General features: G+C 34.2%; 1 protein-coding gene across 3 annotated transcripts in view; it reads left to right on the forward strand.

The window, feature by feature from the left end:
- Nucleotides 1–20504, forward strand: part of SLAIN2 (SLAIN motif family member 2) — a 79079-nt gene that overhangs the window by 40412 nt on the left and 18163 nt on the right. For 2 of the 3 annotated variants that reach the window (XM_039241080.1, XM_039241079.1), the window contains exons 3-7: nucleotides 1624–1788; nucleotides 3760–3918; nucleotides 7216–7575; nucleotides 8286–8423; nucleotides 17505–17582. In XM_039241080.1, coding sequence (XP_039097011.1) covers nucleotides 1624–1788; nucleotides 3760–3918; nucleotides 7216–7575; nucleotides 8286–8423; nucleotides 17505–17582 — 900 coding nt within the window. The remainder of the gene's footprint in view (nucleotides 1–1623; nucleotides 1789–3759; nucleotides 3919–7215; nucleotides 7576–8285; nucleotides 8424–17504; nucleotides 17583–20504) is intronic. The other variant, XM_039241081.1, reaches the window with a different exon arrangement.

The following is a 20504-nucleotide window of genomic DNA, read 5'->3' on the forward strand; positions in this document are numbered from 1 at the left end:
TTAGAATCACCTTATTTATTTTCTTTTGTAATCCTTCTAGTTTTTAATATCTGTCCTTTTTTGTATTTGTCACCTCTGCTGCCTAGTTCAGTCTAATCTATTCAACATAAAAATGTCCATCAGTTTTCTTCCTAAACTGATTGGAAGTTTATATCACTCTTACTCCTAATTCACTGATAGTGAAGATAAAGTTCATTCTCCTGAGCATAGTTTCCAGGACTTACACAACCTGGCCCAGCTGTGTTTTCCTGTTTAGTCCCTCACCCATGTGCTTCACCTTTCTATATTACTCCCTCTTATTCTCTGAACCTAACATGCATTTTCAAGACATGGCTTTTGTTCTTCTGATAAACACAGATGAAAGCACACGCTCTCCTCTTTCTCAGTGGTCTGTCAGATTGCCGCTCATGACTGCTCCAGTGCCTCTTTCTAAAAAGCCTTACCTAGTTTTTCTCAGTTGTAATGAATGATCCTGTGTCATCATTTCCACAGCCCTTTGCCCTTTATGATGGTACTCATCTCATTTTGCCCTGAAATCCTTGTTTTTTGCCTGCACCACTTGGTTGTAACATATTTGTGTAACACATTTGTCTGTATGCTCTACACGGTGCTTTGCCAATGGTCAGAAATATTGAGTCAAGCTGTGAATTTTTGAAGAGAATAGAAGAAAAATACTATTTTAAGTAGTAATTTTTCTTGTATATAATTGTAGTTGGTATCTTAGTTCTACTTTTTTATTGTTTCTGTAATCTTATATGCATAGCACAATTTCTTTTTCCTTTTTTGGCAGAAGTATTCTCTCCTTGGGCCAGAAAACTGTGGGAAAGGAAGGGAAGCATTTTTCTTTTTAGAAAGAGAATTCTCACATTTGACCTTCACCCGGCCTAAGTAATCAATATTACTTTACTTTTACAAAAACCCAAACTTTGGAAAGACCGCTTTTAAAACTCACTATTTCATACCTTTCTCCTCCTTTTTCTTGGCAGTAAATGTTTGTTATAGAAAACAAACATTTATAGAAATGTTATAGAAAATGTTATAGAAAACATTGTGAACAAACACAGGGATGCCTTGATGGTTCAGTCAATTAAGCACCTAACTTCGGCTCAAGTGATGATCTCAGGTTCCTGAGTTCGAGCCCCACATCAAGGCTCTCTGCTGTCAGATCTCTGCTTTGGATCCTGTGTCCCCCATCTCTCTCTGCCCCTCCCCTGCTTGTTCTCCCTCTCTCTCAAAAACAAACATTAAAAAAATGAGAAAGCACAAATATACTTTTTCATTCATTTTATTTTTTAAGACCATTCAGAGTTGATACAGTTGGAACAGACTTCCCAATAAGACAGAAGTAAATTAATTTAATGGCTACTAATTTGTTAAGAAGATATTCTTCCTATGATATTATGTTTGATGTTTCTTGTGGTTACTGTTTGCACAGTAGAATTTAAGATAATGGAAATATTTGGTTGGGATTATTAATATATAGTTTCTCTTGGTACTCTAAGAATGCTTCTGTATTTAAATTGAGATGATGACTTAATAAATTTCCCAATAGGAAAAAATTTTGTATAAATGTTAACTTTTCTCAGTTGTTAAATTTGATTTCTCCCCTTCTCATTAACACAGCTCTCAAGAGGCAGAATTTATATAACAACCCTTTCAACTCCATGAGTTACACAAGTCCTTACAGTCCAAGTGCAAGTAGCCCATACAGTAGTGGTTTCAATTCTCCATCCTCAACCCCAGTGCGACCTCCTATAGTCAAACAGCTAATACTTCCTGGAAATTCAGGTAAGGAGAACTCAAAATGGAATTATTAAGGAATGGTTTTTAATGCTCTATCTCAAAAAATAACTTAGTCATTAATAGTTCAAGTTCTTTTACTTATGAAACTTTTAAGTGGTTAGAGAAAATATCAACGAGGAACTATTCAGCACCAGGTGCTCTACCAGCTACCAGGTATACAGGTAAATCAGAGTACATCTATAACATTTCCCGCAGCATGTACTTAAAAGTTTTTAGATCTGGCTAAATTAGAGTAACAAGCTAGATTCTTTTAACTAACAGATGCTTTTACTGTTTGATTAGGCTATAAGAGCTAAAAATAAAAGCTCTTATTAAACAACTTAAGCTCTATTTAATAAGCTTTGATTTTACCCTCAAATAATAGTATAAGCTGTATGGGTGTGTGCCAAAAGTGGAGTCCAAAATGATACGGGAGGGTAGACTGCTGTAAATTGGGGAAAGAATGTTATGCTGTGGTTCTGTGACTCAGACAGTTACTCTGTAGCTCACTGTTCTTCATATTCACTGTTAACTCTTATTGTTGCTGTGTTATAGCTAATTATTACAACTTCCTTAAAAATTAAGGTTACTGTTAATCACCTCACATGTTTGACCTGTGTACTCCCTAGTCTAATGACTTTATTGTTCCTGCTGTTAGCTTTGTGCAGAAGTTGTTACTTGCTATTTATTTCACCGGTGACTGTCATACTAAAAAGTTTAATCTGCTGCATTTGTTTAACAAGAATTTCATTTGGGCACTGTTGGAACCTGATCTTGTAGTACTTTTCCTATCATATGCACTATGTTCTTCTTGATAATGTAAACATTAACTATTTTGCTCTTCTTGTGTGCCTTTCACATTGGAGCTGCCTTTTATGGTAAAGAATTCTGGGAAACAAACATTTCAAATAAGTCTGTATTAGAAATATTAGTGACAGTGTTGGGATTTTATTCTTCACTAGAAGTTGAGGATCTGATGAAAGGATTTCCTTAGAAACAAGTTAGACTCTTGGATATGTATACCCTTTATTCTTCTGACCTGTCTTCTATCCCCTTTCTGTTTTGAGCAATGAAATACTTTGTCTCGTTATTTACTCTATTCTACTTTCTCTATTCCAGTAGTGCTTCACTGTTACACTTCAGAGAACTCCTTGGATCCCTGTTACTAGCTTGACAAAGAATTTTGTAAACATGGCATAATGTAGGAAACATGAGCCTAGTGTTCTTTTTTTGGTTTGTTCCTAAATCTCTTAGGAATCTTGATTTTCCTCAAATTATAGTTTTCTTGCTTAGGAAAAATAGAAGCTTTTATTTAGGGGGAAAGATGACGGTATTAGCTAATGACTGAATTTGGAATGCGAAAACACATCATAAATTCATCTGTTTATGAGGGGTTTCATTGGCTGTCTTGTAAAAGTTGGAATCGTCTAACATTTATTGAATACCACCTACTTGCCAAGCACTGTGGTAAAACGTTAATTGTTTCATGAGAGGATATATAAGTTAAAATGAAAATATGGTTTGCTTTTATGCCATAACATACAAAGGAGTCTCTATAGCCCTCTTTTTTTTCTTTTTTTAATTTTTTTTATGTCTTTATTTTATTTTGAGAGACAGAGACAGAGAGTGAGCGCGGGAGGGTCAGAGAGAGAGGGAGATACAGAATCTGAAACCGGCTCCAGGCTCTGAGCTAGCTGTCTGCACAGAGCCTGACGCGGGGCTTGAACCCACGGACTATGAGATCATAACCTGAGCCGAAGTCCGATGCTCAACCGACTAAGCCAGCCAGGCGCCCTGAGAACCCTATAGCCCTCTTTATTCTTAATTACGTTAATTTTTATTTTCAACATTTTGGAATTTCATGAACAGAAAAGACAGAATAATGGTGAACTGAATCAAATAATTAATATCAAGTATTTACAACAGATTATTGTTCAGTTTTTGTTTTACCAAAATTCAAATCTTTTTTTTTTTAAGGTAATTTGAAAAGTTCAGACAGAAATCCTCCACTCAGTCCTCAGTCCTCTATAGACAGTGAGTTAAGTGCTTCAGAATTAGATGAAGATTCAATTGGATCCAATTATAAGCTAAATGATGTAACCGATGTACAGATTCTAGCTCGGATGCAGGAAGAAAGTAAGTATTTTATTGTTAAAGTTGAGTGTAATTTTGTATAATTTTGTTGCAGGTGTTAAATAGATCTTAAGGCCTTATGGAATACTAATGTACGAGTAGAAATGTTAAATTTTAGAGGCTTATTCAACCTATAGACTCACTTGTTCATTAACTTGTTTTCAGAGTTCATTTTATGTAGAACAGTTTGCTGTTTGAGGAGCAAAGAAAGGCAGGCAATGACTAGTAACCATGCCCTGCATGTTACTGGAACTTGCTAGAGTAGTTATTACTCTATTACTCTGTGTTTTCTTAGTAGGCCAGTGTTTCTCAACCTTTTTTCCCATTATTATCCCTCACCAAGAGCCTCTTTAGACTTTTATTTTTCCTTTTTTGCCTACCACCTCACCATGAAATTTTCATACCACGGATATACCCTAATATCTCTTAATGTACTATGAGGATCACAAATTATGATGATATGTAGAATTTTTTCATACCCCAAGAACCAGTTTCCCCGCCATGGGAGCAAATATCACCACTCTTAGAATATGTGGTATAGACTACAAAAAAAAAAGACCTTTATGATAAAATTGGAATTATGACATTAAATGAGGTGAGCATGCAATATTGCTTTGCAGAATGATCCTTGCAACTTTTTAGGTCACAGATCCTTTGAGAATGCAATAAAAATTATATCCCCAAAATACACATACGCACAACATTTGTCATACTATTCAAAGGTTTATGGATGTTCTGGCTCTTATAGTAAGATGGTGGCAATAGTATAATTCTTGCCTATACTTTTTTTTTTTTTAACATAAATGGCAATTTATTCTCATTTATATTGTGCTTTCCACATTTGTACATAAAATATTTGAAAAAACATTTTAGCATACAAAACATAAGTACATAAAAAGGAATGAAAAGAGTAAGTGAAAATAATCAGGCTAAAAAAGGCAGTGTCATCCTCAGAAGATCATAAAAGGATTGATTCTCAACCAGACGAAACAGGAAAACTTGAACATGGAAGTATCCTCACTTAACTGTACTGAATGGTACATATTTGTAAAAGGTGTATAGAGAGGATGAAAGTGTTTTGTTATGTATTTAGTAGAGTACTATGGTTTGCCTATACATTTTATCATAAGATATACCACAACTTAACTTGTGAAGTAAGCAATCTCTCTAAAGTGACCCCTTTAAACATTAAGATGAAAATATTCTTGAAGCACAAGTTTCAGAGTCTTGACAGTCAATTGAGGGTAATGGAGCATTGCAATAATTTAGTTTAAAAACGTTTTAGGCTCTTTTATGTGGATATATGGGAGGTTTTATTAGCAATAACATTAATTAAGAAACTGCAGAATGTTGTTCTGCTGATTCATTTCCCCATTTTCACATAACTTCTCATAGAAAAACAGAAAGATGTGGTGCTTGCTTTATTTATCTTTAGCCCACAGAACTAATAATATGGTACCCTTTTTTCTGTAATTTTGTGTAACTCCTCATTGAGACTGTGGTATTTGTCAGCCAGTGAGGGGCTGTTGTCACTGCTCAGGGATGTGAAAGGAGAATAAAGAGTGCTTCCTCACTATAACTTAGAGTAAATTCTCTCATTTCGTCTTTGAACTGTGACTTTACAGACTCTAGTATTTTGTTAGAAAATCAACCAGCTTAAAAAAAAAAAATCAACCAGCTATTTGCTGTCATTTTCATACTATGTTTTGGTAACAAGTAAAAGAAATTCTAGCCTGGCTTCAATAATTCTTTTTAAGCCATTCACATGCACAGAGTGTCTTTCTAGTGAATAAAAGAAAAAGATGCTAAAAATATGTCTGAAGCCTCCTTGAAAATGCCAGTTTTTTTAAGAGAATGATTTTTGTTTTAAAACCTTGTTCCTTTGTTTTTCTTTGTTTTTGAAAGAAATGTAAAATTACAAATTTGGGCTGTTGCCTGGTTAAGCCTCCTTATTTTTCATATGAGAAAGACACAGTCCCCAGTGATTGTTGCTTCCTTAGGATCCCCTAGTACCAGAGGGCCTACAGTGGGACCTGTGTTTTTCTTTGCTAAAACAGTGGTGTTCACTGGTCTTTTGCCTTTTGTTAGGTAAGTGACTATGGTACTGTGTTTTCTATAATGAGACACTGAGTTCTTGTTGGTTACTAGAGTGCTTCCCAAACTTGACTGAAGGGTTAGATAGGCTCCAGAAATCTGTAGTTTTATAGATATCCTGCTATGATTCTCACCCATTACTTTGGGGACCATATCAACAGCACTATTGTGTATGAGTATTCATCTTAAAAGTGTGAATACCACTCTAATAGTAGAAACTTTTTTTTTAAACTTTTTAAGGTTTACTTATTTTTGAGAAAAACAAGAGTACAAGCAGGGAAGGGGCAGAGAGAGGAAGACACAGAATCTGAAGCAGGCTTCAGGCTCTGAGCTATCAACACAGAGCCCTACGGAGGGCTCAAACCCATAAACTGTGAGATCATGACCTGAGCTGAAGTCGGATGCTTAAGTGACTGAGCCACCTTGGTGTTCCAATAGTAGAGAATTTTTAAACTAGATTGTCAGTAATTAATAGGACTTCCTCAGAATATTGGCTAAATTCTGTACTTGAATAGTAATTTTTTCTTCCTTAAATATATACCAACATTTGTTTTTGTTCTAGAAGTTTTTATACTACTTGAAGGGCCTAAGTTTGCTTGGGTGTTTCTGGAGGTGTCAAGATACATAGGGGACTCCTTTGAAACTTTTTATTGATGTCTTAGAATTTAAGCTTGTTTTGCTGATGAAGTCTGTTGGGTCATAAAGAAATTAAAATTTCATTTATGCCCAAGTATTGAATTCCTGAGGGTGGGATAGAAGTTTCCTTCACAAATAAATCAATTCCAAGAATTCAGTATCCAGAGAGTCTATTTATTCACTGGTGTATTCTTTTCTTTGGTTGGACAGTAATTGTTTGCCCTCAATATTTTTGAAATGTTGATCTCAAATTTGGATTTTTGTCTTTAGGAGTAGAAATATTTTTAAATGCATGGTTCTACTTCTAATACAGATTTCAGAATCAAGAAAATGTTAGATTGTGTGAAGGTTTATAGGATTTCATTCAATTTAAAAATAATCTTTTAAATATTTTAGACATCATTATATGGGAGGATGTCTAAAATAATTCAAGTGGAAAAGGAGTTTTCCTTTATACTTTATACCCTATTGGAATTTCTCAATGATACTCTTTTGCTTTTAAGCCTCAAAAATATTTAAATGTTTAAAAATATAACTGAAGAAATGAAATAACACATTCCTTATTGTCAGGTCTCCGGCAAGAATACGCAGCCACCACATCTCGGCGCAGTTCTGGTTCATCTTGCAATTCTACAAGACGGGGTACTTTTAGTGATCAGGAACTTGATGCGCAAAGTTTAGATGATGAAGATGACAATATGCATCATGCAGTATACCCTGCTGTTAACAGGTTTTCACCATCACCACGCAATTCACCTCGACCATCACCTAAGCAGTCACCCAGAAATTCACCTCGTTCACGGTCTCCTGCTCGGGGAATAGAATATAGTAGAGTGTCCCCACAGCCAATGATTAGCCGCTTACAACAACCTCGCCTTTCACTTCAAGGTCATCCCACGGATTTACAGACAAGCAATGTTAAAAATGAAGGTAATTAGGATGTTTCTGGCAAAACAGTTGTCCTTAATATTTCAATATGAAAGTAACACAATTTTTTACCAAAGTTTTGTGTTTCAGATAAGTAGATCAAGAATTTAGGTAGTTTACTCTTTTATTACTAGTGCATCAATACAAAACTAAAGGAGAGAGTGAATTTAATTTTACGTGAATATGTTAGTATTGCTTTGTCCTACTCATGAAGTGGTCCGTATGTAGATTTTGATTTAATTAATTTATGGTTCTTTATAAAGGTTCTCTTGTACTGATTTCTAGGACCTGGCTGAGTTATTTCCTTCTTTCTTTTTTTCTTAATATTTTTATTTATTTCTAGGAGAGAGAGAGAGAGACAGCGTGAGCAGGGGAGGGTCAGAGAGAGAGGGAGATACAGACTCTGAAACAGGCTCCAGGCTCTGAGTTAGCTGTCACCACAGAGCCCTATGCGGGGCTCGAACCCACGAACCGCGAGATCATGACCTAAGCGAAAGTCGGACGCTTAACCGACTAAGCCACCCAGGCGCCCCTTAGTTATTTATTTCTTATAAGACATGTACTTCCTGTTAACTCCTCTAAAATATGCTGAATGCTTAAATAAATAATTTGATTTGTGAATGCCAGTTGATATTTTAATTCTTTGTCTAAAAGAATGTTTTGATTATTTTTTTATTTTATTTTATTTTTTTCATTAAATTCTGTTGTCATAGAAAAACTAAGACGCAGTCTTCCAAACCTGTCCCGAACATCTAACACACAAGTTGACTCAGTGAAAAGCAGCAGAAGTGACTCAAATTTCCAAGTGCCAAATGGAGGAATACCTCGCATGCAACCTCAGGCTTCAGCCAGTAAGTATTTTTATGTATCAGTTATTTAAAGGAAAATGAAAATTATAGATAGTAATTTTGTGCTGAATAGCTATATTAAGCTATATATACTAAAATGTAGTGATTATTACTTGCTATAATATAATCATAGCTATATTAAAATTTAAAATTTGTTCCTATAGGATACCCAATTGTATCAATACTTGTTTCTGTATGAAACTCTGGTCTCTCCAGAATTTTTAAAAAAGCAGTCTACCTGTTAAAATATAGATATTTATTAATTAAAAACCACGCATTCTGCAGTACTACTATACATTAAAACTATTTTGTGGGAAATAGTCCTGAAACAGACAACTTAAAATCCAAGCAGCTATCTTCGTAGGACATTAGAAAAAATAATAATGATATTGCAAAAAATGCTAGCATAATTAAAACCATGTTAAATTTTCAATGAAAAAATAAATATTCCAGCAAATCTAGAAAAGAAAAACAGTAGAAGTTAACATGATCGAAAGGAAGGGTTGAGTGTGTTAAATGAAGGAGAGACAAAGGTAATGTAAACAAAGATCAGAGAGAATCATACAGAAAGAATTTCTAAGACAGAGTAGCCAACTAAGCCAAGTAGTGATGTGGGAATAGATGGGTACTGTGTCCCTTAGACTACAAGGTGATTGAAAAGGAATTGAACACTTTCCAAAGAGTATTACCTATTAACTAGAGTAGATGCAAACATGTAATCAAACCAATTGCAAAACTGTCACAGTTACTTCTGTAATTTTAGAAGTGCTCAGTATGCACCCCTGGTACCCATGGCTCACATCAGTCCTGTGGTCTGATCGACTCAGTTTCTTTGAGCATATTACATCACCAGTTAGAATGGTGGCTGTGAAGTGTTTTTTCATTTCCTCAAAGCTATGAAGAACTGCCACAAACACAAGGTTACTGATTAGTCGTTTATAACTTATTGAGTGATACAACTTTGAAAACATTGATTATTTCTTAATTCCCTTGCCCTCTTCCTTAGCTCTGTTGTGTTTAGCTGACTTTGTGTATTTATTGTTAAGCTGCTGTTACTTGGTAGCTCAAAAAGACCAAGAAAAAATACACTTTAACCCAAATGACTTTTGTGATAACATTGATAAATTTTCCTTACTTTCTAGTTGTATGTGATATTATGTATATTACAGATTCATATTGTGCTATACTGTACATGCATAATCCTGTTTAATCTTCAGAACAATTCTATAAAGTAGGTACAATTATAACACATCCTGCAAATTAGGAAATTGAAGCTTTGAGTAACTTACCTACGATCATATAGCTTATAGGTGGCAAGTTAGGATTCAGCCCAAGTTGATTCTGCTCGAGAACCCAAGTCCACCTCGAGAGACCTGTCACATTTATGGTTTAGTACTAAGACACAGAAATAATCAGAAATATTATTATTAAGATGAACCCTAAAATTTAAGGCACTGTTGAATATTGTTGCCTAGAGATTTGTGTACCTCATTTATTCAGCTATATATATGCTACAACATGTTTTTGAGCCAAGTTAAATTTTAAACTTAGAATTCAAAGTCTTGCAAGCCATGTAATTAACAGTGCCATTATGATACTCATATGGTGTATTCATAAATGCTATATAAAGTAGGGAATCACAAGACTTTAAAAATACAGTTATAATTTGAACTCTAAGCTATCTTGAAATGGTGAATGATAACTTTTGTACTTTTCAATCTGCAAGTTAATTTGACCCTTGAAAATATCATGTTTCTGGGTTTTTTTCTTCCTTAGTATATTTTTGCCTGAAAGAAAAAGCAATCCACAATGTTAATACAATAGGAAATAAAATTTTATAGCGTTAAGAAGATTAAGTAATAAAAATCAGGCATATTGTAAGCTACATTTTTATAGCCCATGCACAGATAACCCAAAACATTATTTGTACTTGTGCTTTTATGCTTAGTTTGAAATAAGTTCTGAATTTCTCAAAACTTTATATGATTATATCCTCAGACATCTTCCCTGCTCTTTATTAAAACCAACTATATCTATATTCTTTTTACTTTAATCCATCATTATTATAGGTACCAACTTTTTATTCAGGGCTATTTCCTCATGTCCTCATATATGCTCTTTATTTGAACGTTTCTAGTACCTCCAAACTGTATGGAAATGAAAAAGACTCTTGACAAAAACAGAAGAAAAAAAGAAAAGGTTGAGAACCTATGATAAAAATGTTAATAGAGAAATATATTGACCATATCTTAAACTTTGTAATAATTACTTGTCTTCGCTAGTGATAGAATTAACGTTATAATCACCTGCTGATCCCCTAGAAATTTTTCTATAGGTGAATTTTTTTTTTCTTTTTCCCCAGAAATTGATAATTAAGGAAAATATTTAGGGAAATCGGTTGAGATTCTAACCACTAATTTACTTTTAAGTAGAAAACATGTATGCAGTTTCATAGTGGTATGTTTCAATATCTGAACAGTATATAGGCAAAAGAGAAAGTAAGAGACAGTCCTTATTATTTTCAATTGCATATACTTGTTTATTTTTATATTTGTAGCTATAGTGAAGCTTATTTACAATTAAAATGCCACAAACATTCATTTTAGAGTAAAATCACACTTGTCACAAAAAAAGTTTTGGAAAATGGTAAGTCCAGAGTATTATCAAGTTTAAAACTTAGTAAAGTTTATTTTATAAAAGTACTTTGAAGCATTTTGTTTAAATTAACATATTTACTTTATAATACATTATCTGTTTTCTTAAAATTTTACATGTCTTTGATCCATAGAAATGTATGTATGTAAAGTTCTTTTAATTACTTGTGTGTATATATGTATGTATATACATATATATACTGTTTTCATGATAGCCTTTTTATTTTGCTATAGAATTATATATAAATATAATATTTTATACATTTTGTACATAAATTAGAATTCTTTATTTTTTTTATAAATCAGTATAATAGATGTTGCATTTTATTTTCTTTTGAGTATTTAATTTTCCAGCCCTTAAGTGGTAAAGCTTTGGTTCTTACTTGCTGGTCTGCATGAACCTAACTTTGCAAGGTTGCCGTTACTTCCACCTACGGGACCACTTCTTTTGCCTTGTACTATGCCGATCACTGTTTTTATATGCTTATTTGCTGTGGCTGCATTATTGTGGATGCTGGCATTCAAATGTGAATATTATGAGAGTTCTAATGTATTTTCATTTTTATAGCTGTTACCAATTTCTGATTTTTATGTTTGGAAAATGTGAGTAACTTAAAAAGTTTAAGAAAACCAGAGCATTGCAGAGGTCATGGATATATGTCATTTTCTCAGTTTCTCCAGTTACAGGAAGGAATGTTTGTCAGGGACACAGTTTCGCGGCCTTGCTTTCTAAGACTACTAAAGGTTCAGTAGAATGTTTAGTTTTCATAAAGCTGTAGGAATATTGGTTCAGGAATAAGAGAAGGGAGAAAAACCCAAGACAATCTGCTCATTTAAAAAAATTAAAATAATACTCAAACTCTGGTTAGTATTTTTAAATGTTTACTTTCACATGTATTATCTCCTTTGAACCTCACAAAAACCCATTTCTTATTTTTTATAGAGAGGAAGCAAAGATACATATATATTATATGTGCAGTGGCATATAACTAGAAAAGTACAAAACTACGCCAAATTTTTCCCTCCTTCCAACTCCTCTCTGAGTCCCCCGATTTCCTCTCAATATTTGTTTGGATTACATCATGTGACCTAACTGCAATTGAGTAGGCATCTTGGAAAATATTCTTGGATGACTCTGTTGGAACATAATTGAACTATAAATACTTTGTGAAGTACTACAAAAGAGTAAAATAACCCAGTATAATATTTATCCACTTACTTACATTTAGTCAAATGGAGGAATAATTTTGCATAGGATAGAGAGTCCTTCCCCAGAGAAGAGATGTAGCATCAGTATTTTACTCTGGACTTATCACTGGGAGGGTATCCAGGGTAGTTGTCAGCTTATGCATAACCAGACTGCCCTGAGGCCCATGGGGAAGTAATTCCCATCCAGATATTACTTGGAAGCAAACACTGAAAGATTACACTGAATTTTACATTAATTATGAAACATAAATTCAAAGAAGTAAGTCTTGGTAAATCTGTGTAATGGCCTAATGTAAGAATGAATGAAATACTTGTAAAATTTCTTCTTAATAATCAACATAATGATGGGTCAATTACATAATTCCAGAGAGGTTTTATAAATGTAGTGTCGCTGGCACTTATGTAAATGTTGACTGAATACGTCTGGGTGGGTACCTGGAATCTATAGTCTTAAAAGTGTCTCATCTGACGCTGGGGCATATGCAAGTTTGAGAGCCACTAGATTCGGAGGATCTAGAATGCTTAAAGATCTCTGGATTTTATCCACTCATATGTTCCTTAATAATTCAACAGATACTTATTGGATATACATTATGTTCCAAGCCCTGAGGTTATACATATAAATGAGACAGCACATGCCCTTCAGTAGTAGGAAGTGATTGGCAGGAACTTCTGTGGGAACAGAAGAGAGGCATTAAACTCAGCAATGTGAGGAGGTTTTCAGGAAAGATTGACGATCTCTTTCAGCTAGCTCAGGAAGAACTTATGAGACCACATGAAGAAAGGAAAGACAGGTTTGCCTGACAGTAGGATTGGTAATGAAGTCTTAAAAATAGCATCTTGATTATAGTAGTATTGTAGGACTGAAGTGTAGAGTGCAAGATGGTTAGTGGCTGCAGTGGTGGACAATGGGAGAGATACCTAGGGGACAGATTGGGAGGTTTGTAATAAGGAATTTGGATTTCGCCCATAAGTGTGGCAGCCATGACAGGCTTTTAATCAAGGTTATTGCTTCTTAGAAAATCCATTCTGGTAGCAGTGTGAAGAATGGATTAAAGTTGAGGAGAGACAAGAAACATTTAGAAAGCTATTTATTGCATAAACCTCACAAGAAATGAGTATCTGAACAAAGGCAGTGGTGCTGGAGGTGACAAGATCTGGATGAATTTTAAAAAATGAAGTAGAAGATATGTGATTTGGTAACACTGAGAAGATGGGAGGTAAGAAGTAAGAGAGGATTGAAGGGTTACTCTGAGAATTTGTAAGCAATAAACGTTTCAAAACGAAATGTCATTGCAGGGTTAGGGGGAACAGGGGTCATTTTACTTAGCAGTCTTTAACATTCTTTTTTAGTGGCTTATGTTTACTTAATATTTTGTACTTGGAGATTATTTTTAGCATCTCCCCATATGACAAAATTATCTTCAATAATAATGAAATAGAATGAGCTGTAATAATAATGGCGGGGGAAATGCAGGCAGTGAAAATATTCTTTTATTGAACTTTATTTTATAACTGTCAGTTAAAAATAATATCAACATTATAGTAGAAAAAAGATAATGGGTTAGTATTTTTAAGTTAATCATTTTAAACGAAGTTTGTTTTCACATATTAGTCTTTCATAGTAATGAATATTACAGCTTTAGTTTCTGGAAATTTGTCAATAATTTTTCAGAAATGATCTTTGTATATTAAAGCTCAAAAAAACACTATCGTCAGATTTATCAATTTATCATCACTCATATTGACTGAAGAATAGTCTTCAGTTTTTAAATCTGAAAAGGTTCCCCTCCCCCCACAAAACAACTGTTATACAAGTATGGAAATATTCGACATAATGATAAGTTTGGCAGAAATTCACAAAATTCCATTTTATAACAAATTACAGAAATTGTTCTCTCATCTGTGTCTTAGTTCCTTTGGGGATCAAATCATAATGCCTTCACAGTTGAAATATTTTAAATAATACCCAGTCACATACAATGACAGAATTGAAGAAACTCATATTCTGTTTCATTGACTATTAATAATCACTGTAACATCATTGTTTAGTTCTAATCTGTCTAAATATAGGAATGTATTATTGGGACACAGGGAGTTGGAGGCACATTCTGTGCTAAGTGAACCTGATTTCAAATATCTATGAACTTACTCTTAAAAGAAACGTGTAGTTGAATCCACCTGTTTTAAGGGAGACTATATAATTGGGAGTTCTCGTAATTATTTTCATGTGAAATGCAATATATATTAAAAGATAAATATTAAAATATGTTCATTTAAATCTTACGTATATGCTATTAAAAGGCAACAGTACCTGCAGCAAGTGTTTATAACTTAAGCCAACAAACTGTTTTCTTCGGGGAGGAGTATTTTATCACTGACATTGATTATTAATCCTGGGACATGATGATAATAAAAAACAGACCAAGCTGGGATGTGGTTTTTGTTTTGCGTTCCTTACAGACCGTTCACTCACTGCCTACACTGGACTGGGGTGTGGGACAGCACTTTCACTGTCCATCCCATAATGCACACACACCAAGTAGAAGGATTGGATGTAGGGAGACTCAGAAAGACCCTGTTCTCATTCAAAAATAGGTGATGAAGGTCTGAATTAGGTCTTTAGGAGACAATAGGGATGTAAAGGAAGAGATCTACAGAACTGCATGGATGACTAAATAGAGTTAAAGTAAGAAAACTTTGAGCTAGAATGACTTGGAAAATGGTGGTATATGTTTAGCAGAAATACAGAGGTTTTTGGAACTGGTCTGTGGAGGAAGACATTAACTTAAATAATGGTAGCATGAGAGAATGGTATTTTTACTGTACCATCTTTACTTTTCATGGTGGAGTCTTGATTTATATAAATATTGAGAGGGAAACCAGGGAAACCGTAAGAATTCTTAAACAGCTAACACACTGAATTCTATTATTTTAGAAAGATTTGGAGACTTTCAGTTTAACTACTGCACTTTGTCATTTAAATATGATTTTTGTCTTTAGAAGACTAATCAAGTTAAGATTAATTATTCAAATAAAAATTTAGTTTTCTTGTTTAAGGGTAATACGAGGCTGTGTAGTATCTTATGAAAATCACTCATTTCATTCTGTCAGATTTACATCAGACAAATTTAGCGTACACTGCCTGATTCTGGTTGCAATCTGATTCTTCAGATTCCTATTAGATAGTTTTCATGTTGTGACCCATGAAACTTGAGGGATAAAGTTCCTTGGAGTTATCATAACTATTAATTTAAGTAGGACCTTTCCAAAACAAATTATAGAAGATATTTGATGTTAAGCCCTTAGTAAAAAAATTTCAGTTGTTAAAAGGTATTGTGGATTGCCAGGGTACATAGAGTTGGTTACCTTTTGCCCTCAGTTACTCTATTCCAATCATAGTGGCCTGCTTGCTCTTCCTGGGCACACTCTTACCTCAGGTTCTCTACCATTGCCTTTCCTTCTATCTCCAGTGTTTTCCCCAGATATCTGTATGGCTTGCTTCCTGTCTTCCTTGAGATCTTTGTGCAAATGTCATCTCAGGGAACTCTTTCCTGATCACCCTATTTATAACTGCAACTTAAATCTCCCATTTCCTTTCTTAGTTAGTCTTCCCTACTTAGTTTTCTCCTTAGCTGCTATCATTATCTGACTATTTGACTCTGTTTATTGTTTACTTCCCCTTTTCTTTCAGAATGTTAGTTCCATGAAAGTTGGAATTTTGTCTGTCTAGTTGACTATTAAACAAATCCATTGTACCTAAAACAAAGTAGATAATTAACTATTTGAAAGAATGAAAAACAGCAGTGAATGAATGAGTAAATGAATGGCTTTGTGAATGGTTGAAAGGATATATGAATAAACATGTAAGTGAAGAATATTCAATGATGATAGCATCCTGTATTTCTGTGGGGTAGATATAAGGTAATTATAAAATGGATGTTTTTTAGGTTTGGAGAAGTTTTTACTAGTCTTCCTGGGAATATTTAAGCTAACTTGGCATATTATTTAACTACAGTAACATATGGAGTGCTGTAAATTTGGAATCACATACATTTAGTACTCTTTAAAAATATTTACTCTCACATGGTAGGGAAACAATAGTTTTTCTGCATGATAGGGTTAAGCAGTAGAGCAAAAGAGAAATTCTCCTTAATTCTCTTTGATGGTATTATCAAGTATTCCCTCATCAACCAATGATTGTTTAAATGCTGGCAATATTTATGGTTGTGAGATCTCTCTCTCTCTCTTTCTCTTTCTTTCTCTCTCTTTTGTCATATAAATCCTAGAGGTATATGAAGTCCAACTTTCAAGTCAGTAGAGTGACATTTTAGAACCACTTAAATGTACTGGTAGGTTTGGGACTTTTTACTTCAGTGAAACTATAATGAGCTTTAACTCTGGATAGCTCTAAGCTGCTACTTATATGCCAATTTTGAGAATTACATTGCAGTTAATAGATTAGGAGTTTCTAAGAAAGCTTAGAACACCTCACTGATCACTTTAAGAAGCGGATACTTTGACTCCTCCAAACCTGTCAACCCGACCAACACACACTGTGCACCCCTCCGCACATCCTCCCCATCCCACATAATATGTGCACAGACCAGATATGTTGCTACTCAAAGTCTTAAGTACAAATTAGTTTTATTCTACAGCAAGATGATATTAAGTGTATTAAAGCCACTGGATTTTGACTTCCTTGAGGACCTGCCTGGTTCTGAGTTTTCTTCTCCTTTTTGAGTATGGAGATTACTGTATTATGTTAGGGCAGTTCATCTAACAATAACTGCTTCGCCAAAGTCTGCTTTTTTGCATTGCACAAGTACTACTTTTATTTTATTCTATACTGTGTGCTTGTGTTCATCACTTTTACTTAATTAGCTTTATATTCTTTGCATTCTGTAGCATGTTTGCCGGTGGTTTGTTTTCTCTTTGGTATTTTGATTGGCTTACATATTTTAGGTTTTCTCATCTATAAGAAACTGTTTCTGAAAGTATGCACTTTGCACTAAGATTTCCATCCTTATTCCTTTCCAACTTAATGCACTAAGCATCACTTTCAGATTCCTCTGCTTCTAGAAGTCTAACATATTTTCACCTTATGGTTTCTGTTCCTTTATAAATTTTCAAGTATGTATTAAAATATTCAAGTTTGCAGAAGCTATAGCCTTTATCTTGTCCTTCCAGGCAAATATTACAGTTCCTTATTTTTCAACAGCTTCGCAAAGGCTGAAAAATTTGCCTCGTACTTCCCTCAAAGCCAAACAGTTGCTTCAAACTTCATCTACAAAAAGAGGTAACTACAGCCTCTTACTGAGTTTTACATTTGAGCAAATGGTTTAACAGTTAAATCTCATATCGTTTGGCATAGTCAGTCAGTGATGCCTATAGGGCACGTTTTAGTCTTTTTTTTTTTTTTAAATCAACTAATGTGGATTCGTTCTCCGTTACTTGGATAAATCCAGAAGAAACTCATTTTCTCCGGAGGTATGTATTGGGTTGCTCTTCTGAAAGGAATAAATGATATGTAACATTTTCTGTTAGAGAATTTATCATTTTTCTTACCAACCTAAAACTGAAGGCCATTGTTTTAACTTGATGTAGATGAATTAATAAGTGCTTTAAAAAACGAACCAAATGCCAGATATTTTATATGTAAATTTCTTTCTTCTGAGTTTTGAGTTTTGGATATACCTATCTGTAGGATGAAACAGGAATGCTTTCACATTAGAAGTTGATAAATGTTAAATCACAAGTTGTTGCAGTGAACTGATAATGTTTGGACCATTTATGGGAGTGATAGCTTTTTTTTTTTTCAGAACTGAGAGTTGAAGAAATATATGGAGGTTGGACACCAAAGCTATCATACTGGTTTGAAGAGATTGGATGTGTGGGCAGCTAGAAAGAAGTAGAATTGGGGAAATACCATGGAATTGCATAGACCAGCAGTAATAAGAATGAACAGAAGCCTCAGAGGAAATGGGTCATAACAGATGTAAGCAGTGAGGAAAAATATTCCCTATCCAGGACATGTAGATTTCCTGACAACTTCAGAATTCAATAAATAATAAAGATATATGAGGAGGATACAGTATTAAAGGACATTATGTGGAAAGATGAAATTTGAGATTTGATTTGTTAAAGAAAAAATTTGGTTAATATGGATACTGAAGTACTGAAATATTTTTGCAAGTTCATTAATGTGTAAATGTTTTGGCAACGACTTGGATTAAATATGACTTAAGGAAATAGTTTCAGATAATAAAAGCTAAAGGAAAGAGAATAGTCAAATGGAAATGTTGGATATATGAATGTTTGTGTTTTGAATACCAGAAGTTGATCACAGCCCTCCAATATAGATAGATACCTTTGGTGCCACTGTCAGATACAACAGACTGGATATTATATGTTCTTTTGGTGGAAAGGGTGACTTACTAGGAATCATTATAGAAAAGCGTCTTTATAGAAATTATTTGAGGATCTTATACTTCTTTTTTTTTTTTTTGAGACTACTAGATACATATTTTTGAGTATTTCTTGGGGGGTGAGAAGTAGGTGAAAAGAGGAGCATGAAAGGATTGTGGTGTCTAAAACAGCACAGATGGGGGCGCCTGGGTGGTTCAGTAGGCTAAGCATCCGACTTCATCTCAGATCATGATCTCACGGTTTGCGGGTTCAAGCCTCGCATAGGACGAGCCTGTTTCAGATTCTGTGTCTCCCTCTCTCTCTCTCTGACCCTTCCCTGCTCACGCTGTCTCTCTCAGAAATAAATAAAACATTAAAAATTTTTTAAATAAAAAATTAAACAAAACAGCACAAATGATTACTATACCATAATAAAAAAGAGGATTTAAATTTATATAAATTTTATTTGTTGTATGCCTCTGTAAGCTGCTTTATAATTATGAGGGGGACCAGATAGGTTTAAATAATTTTCAGTTTTTACTTAAGGATTTTTTGCTATTTATTAGATCAAAAAGATCAGAATTTCTGGCCAGATTTTTTTTCTTTTTTTCTTTTTTTGTCTGTGGAGGTTACATATTTTTGTGACTCTAAGCCACCAAACCCTCACCCTCTATGATGACAGGAAAACCCTATCTCATAATTCCTGGTACCTCTAGCTACCTAGTTGACTTAGTAAAGGGCAAGTTGTGTGTGTGTGTTCAGTTTTGTTGTTTTGTTTCATTTTGTTTCATCTCTTATTTAACTTAATCCAGGCTTATATTTTTTGGTGAGTATTATGGGTTGGGGATGATCATTTTATACTACTAGAAGTTCTGAACCAATTAAAAAATGGGCACAGATATACAGTAGGATTTGGAATATTAGGTTAATGGTGTCTGGCTGGTTCAGTTGGTAGAGCATGTGACTCTTGATTTGGGGTCTTGAGTATAAGCCCTATGAAAAAGAAAATGTTAGGTTAATTACTGGTAAAGTTGAATTGGAGAATACCTCCTGGATCCAAAGCCAAGTGGATTTTCTAATTTCTCATACCATACCTAGATTTTGAAAAAGAGGAGTCTGCATTGGACTGTGGTATTCTCTATTCTAGTAAGGGATGTGAGGCAGATGAGATTCAGATACCATGTGTTCATAGGTACCTTTGGCACACTAAACTTGGACTAAAGAAACATGGACTAGATAGTAAACTGACACATAAATAAGTTGATCCATCCTGGTGATGAGCCTATAACATCTTCTAGAAAGTTGCTGTACTTATTTTAAGGACTCACAGGATCATGGGAAGAGGGAGAAGATGGTTCCCTTGACAACTGGAAATTTGATCACTTTGATTTTAATTGCATTTAATAGTAGCTGGAGTTTGAAGTTGGGAAGGGAAGTAAGAACTGTGTTGCTTGGCACAAAGGGACACACCATAAACATTTGTTGAATAAACACAGTCATGTCACTAACTCAAGGAAGCCTGGACACATTCCTCTTCATTTTCTTGCAAGGTTTTTTGTGTGTATGTTTCTTTAGCCCATCTCTCTCTGAAGAAAAGAAAAAAATCCATTGTGTATTGTTAAGGCTTCCTAGGCATGACTGCTTAAACTGCTTTGACAAAGAGATATTATTCATCCCTCCTTGTTGGGAACTCAGTGAAGAGGAAGTAAACAAAGTAGAGACCTCACCAAGTCAGAGGGAAAAAATGAAGACTAGTTGGAAAAAGTGAATGCTTAGATCAGGACAAATTAAAATGTAGAAATGTGCTTTAGAA

The sequence above is a fragment of the Hyaena hyaena genome, unplaced genomic scaffold, assembly GCF_003009895.1.
Source record: "Hyaena hyaena isolate Hyena2069 unplaced genomic scaffold, ASM300989v1 scaffold_187, whole genome shotgun sequence".
Taxonomy (NCBI): Eukaryota; Metazoa; Chordata; class Mammalia; order Carnivora; family Hyaenidae; genus Hyaena; species Hyaena hyaena.